A 3,394-nucleotide genomic window follows, 5' to 3' on the forward strand; every position below is an offset into this window, starting at 1 on the left:
GTACAAGTACTTAAAAAGGGTGAACATGCCATTCTTCCATTCCTAAATTAAGGGTAACCCTTTGAAAAAAACAGCTAAAAATAATAATAAACTTTAAATGTTATCAATTTATTTAGATACAGCCCATATTTTAATTATATTAAGTATTAATTTATATTAATTTTTAATTTTTAATAAATAAATTTTTAATCTTTAATTCTAACGTAAATAAATTTTTAATATAAATTATTTTTTATTTAAAATAAAAATTTATTTAAAAACAAATCAAAATATAAACAGCATTTGAGTACAGTGAAATATCTGAGATCACTTAAAAAATTAAAATAATTCAAAAAGCTTTTTAGTATTTTAAAAAAATTCCGCTTAAGCCTGACAGTAGAAGAAAAAAAAAAAACTTTGAAATTGTATATATTCCTAACCAACTTCAACCGTCAGATCATAAGAGAAAATGTGATCCGCTAGATTTTTAAGGGCTATAAAATTATTGTTTCACACACTCCCTCCCGTATCTAGCCGCGCTCCGACTTCCTCCCCCCTCCATCTACCCAACCCTAACCCACCACTCCCGTTGTTACGTTTTTTATTATATATAATTATTAATTTCTTCTTATTTCTTCTTATTTCTTCTTCTCTTAGTTTTTTAATTTAAAATGTTGATTGTTTGAGATATTTTGTACATTCAGTTTGTTGAAATATGGATTCTGAAGTAAGCAGTTATAGGCCTCCGCCAGAATTCGAAGAAGATTCGTCGGAGCCACTTGTCGATCTTACTTTGTCGGACTCTACGGAGCTTTTCCTTATTCAATGGCCTCTTCATCAAGTACCATTCATTTTTCAGTTCCTTTATGCTTAGCTGATGCTCTTCCTTTTTTTAAATTAATTTGAACTGAAGTTAGGATTTTTATTTTGTTATGTTGCGGTTGTTGCAGCATCCTGAAATTAATGGCCAGGAATTTACTCTTCAGCTCGGTCCTGATGGAAAGTTGGGCAGTTTTATAGATTCTACTGGTATTTATCTATATGTACCTTTGTACAATTTTGTTGAGTCTGAAGCTGAACTATAATTTTCTATATTTTCAGTTGAAATTTATATGAATGTTTTGAAGTAATACTGCAATTACTTAAATATGGCAGGAAAAGCATATGATCTTGTTAGTAGTGCATCTAAAGAGCCAGATGCAACAGTTATCTTATCCTCTGAATCAGAGTCTAAAATTGGTACTAAATTTTGCATTTTTATTTTTGTGCTTGCATCATTTACTTTTCTTTATTTAAGTTCAAAACAAACAGTGCTTATATATGCTGTCAGTGACTGCACTAAACACGTTCTTTTTTAAAAAAAAAAAAAGAATGAAAGGTGTCCTGGACCTCCCAAAGCAAGAATGTTTTTATCATTATATTTTTTTATCATAGGTGGGTCAGTTCTTCTTTTATGTTTCTGTATTGTCTAGACACTTAATTGGGTAGGCTTGTTCATTGAATTGGACACTTGGATTGGATTTCTAGATTCTGACGAAACTACTCAGGCATTCATGTATGTCTGTTAGAATTGACCGAATTTGTCTTCCTATTATTAGATATCAAACTGCTATTTTAATGTATTCAGACATTGTTATACATCTAGGTGGTTGTATTCACTCTATTTTACGAGGCTGTTAATATTTTGTAATTGTTTTATGTAACTAGAGGCTTCAGTTTGAGAAGGGTTGACAGTATATATTTCATGCATGCATCTTGCACGTGTTTGTAGTACATTTATTCTTTAGGCTAATTATTACTTAGTTAATTAATTATCTTAGTATAAGTTATTGCTATTCGACTCTGATCCTTTGCTCAAAGTCAGAAAACCGCATAGGTCTGTTAATTTTATGTACTCCTTTTTGTCTACAATATAGATAATTTGAGGATTTTGGTTGAGCACAATTTGATATTCATCATTAGTGTTGTTGTCAGTAATTTGGTCATAGTGTGGTTCCTTGGTTGTGATATTGATGACTAAACTGTTCGAATTTAGTTCTGTATTGCAAATAAATTTGTGCATTTCCCTGATATAGGTTTCTTTCTTGATAGTTGGAAAGATTTCACAACGAGTTTCCCTTGTACATTACATGAACCCTGAAGAGTATGAAAAGCTCAGTTCTGACAAGAAACTGGTGTATCTAAAATCTTCTGGAACCTTAATGACTAATTCTTCCAATCCTTTTGTTACTCCTATGAAAAGTAAAGGGCGGAAAAATTCAGAGTCTTGGGGGCGTACTGTCAGCACACATAGTAGTCGACATAAAAGTACTTTCTCTGGAATCAATGAGCTATCTAAGCCGTCAAAAAGAAAGCATGATCATGAATCTACAGGATCCATGAACCAGCCAGCACAGAGTCATGAGACAACTCCATTTCCTGGGTCATCAGAGCATAGAAATGCCCATGAATCAACCAGGTCCCTGGACCGGTCTATAATAGCTTCAGGGAGAGGTGACAGTACATCTACCCTTTCAGGGCCCGCAGAGCGTTCTCACAAAGGTAAATCAAAGAAGAAAACAAAAAGTGAGGAGTAATGTCCTTCACATTCTCCCTCTTGTCTTGTCTCTCTACCAATTTTCCTTTTCCTTCTTTTTACCTTTACTCTAGATATGCCAATTTCTTGACAGCAAGTTTAACAGAGTTACTCTATTTTTCTTTATGCTTGCAATTAAAAAATTTTCACCATTTTAGGTTTCATCGTAGAGATTTTCTCTTCAATTGCAATTGTCAACACAATTGAAGAGGCTTCTTTGAATCCTTTCATTAATGCTGTATACACACATAATCAACTGTTCATGTTTGGGTGGGTCATCTCTTTGTACTTGTTTGGACTTTCCAACATTTTTTTTTTTTTTTGTGACGGTTTGCTTGAGTTCCAGCTCCTAATTGTATTCTGTGTTTTGTTTGCGTTCTTTTTGTTGAAAAACCTTTATATCTGAAGGCTGGCGCTTATCTGATGGAAAAGGCAACTAGGTCCGTCAGTCTGGCTTATAATTTGTTTTTTGTCCTTTTTAATGAACATTAACTTAATCATTGAAGGTTGTGTTTAGTACATAAGATTATAGATAGAAATAGGATAAAATAAGATTATATTTGTCGGATGATGATCATCTTGTCTAATTTTATTCATCAACTTGTGCATCAAATGCACCCAAAACTTGCTATCTTCTTTTGCCGTTTGCAAACTCCTAATCATACTCCGTCGCTTGTTTGTTGTTTTTTTGAAATACTTGATACTGAAAGCTGGTTCTTATCTGATGAAGAGGCAAATAGGTTTGTCAGTATGGTCTATAATTTGTTTCAGCTTCTTTAATGAACATTAACCTAATCAATTAAGGTTGTGTTTGGTTTATAAGATTATGATAAGATTAAA

At 32.6% G+C, this 3,394-nt stretch overlaps 1 protein-coding gene across 2 annotated transcripts; it reads left to right on the forward strand.

The window, feature by feature from the left end:
• The first annotated feature begins 483 nt into the window (after positions 1-483).
• On the forward strand, positions 484-2,928 carry LOC111290785 (mediator-associated protein 2-like). 2 transcript variants are annotated; one of them, XM_089745252.1, is made up of 4 exons: positions 491-820; positions 930-1,008; positions 1,135-1,218; positions 2,071-2,928. In XM_089745252.1, the coding sequence occupies exons 1-4, from the start codon at positions 695-697 to the stop codon at positions 2,553-2,555; spliced, it is 774 nt and encodes a 257-aa protein (XP_089601378.1). In that variant the 5' UTR covers positions 491-694; the 3' UTR covers positions 2,556-2,928. The 2 variants fall into 2 exon arrangements, with proteins under 2 accessions (XP_022738001.2, XP_089601378.1); XM_022882266.2 differs by lacking the exon at positions 1,135-1,218 and having other exon boundaries at positions 484-820.
• The last annotated feature ends 466 nt before the right edge of the window (positions 2,929-3,394 follow it).

The sequence above is a fragment of the Durio zibethinus genome, chromosome 16 (assembly GCF_047325235.1).
Source record: "Durio zibethinus cultivar Kanyao isolate XHJ-2024 chromosome 16, ASM4732523v1, whole genome shotgun sequence".
Taxonomy (NCBI): domain Eukaryota; kingdom Viridiplantae; phylum Streptophyta; class Magnoliopsida; order Malvales; family Malvaceae; genus Durio; species Durio zibethinus.

Excerpts from the sequence above, each read along its gene's own strand:
- LOC111290785 (XM_089745252.1), top strand. The coding sequence starts at position 695 with ATGGATTCTGAAGTAAGCAGTTATAGGCCTCCGCCAGAATTCGAAGAA. Across the intron at positions 1,009-1,134 it reads CAGTTTTATAGATTCTACTG|GAAAAGCATATGATCTTGTT; the intron begins GTATTTATCTAT and ends TAAATATGGCAG. Across the intron at positions 1,219-2,070 it reads TGAATCAGAGTCTAAAATTG|TTGGAAAGATTTCACAACGA; the intron begins GTACTAAATTTT and ends CTTTCTTGATAG.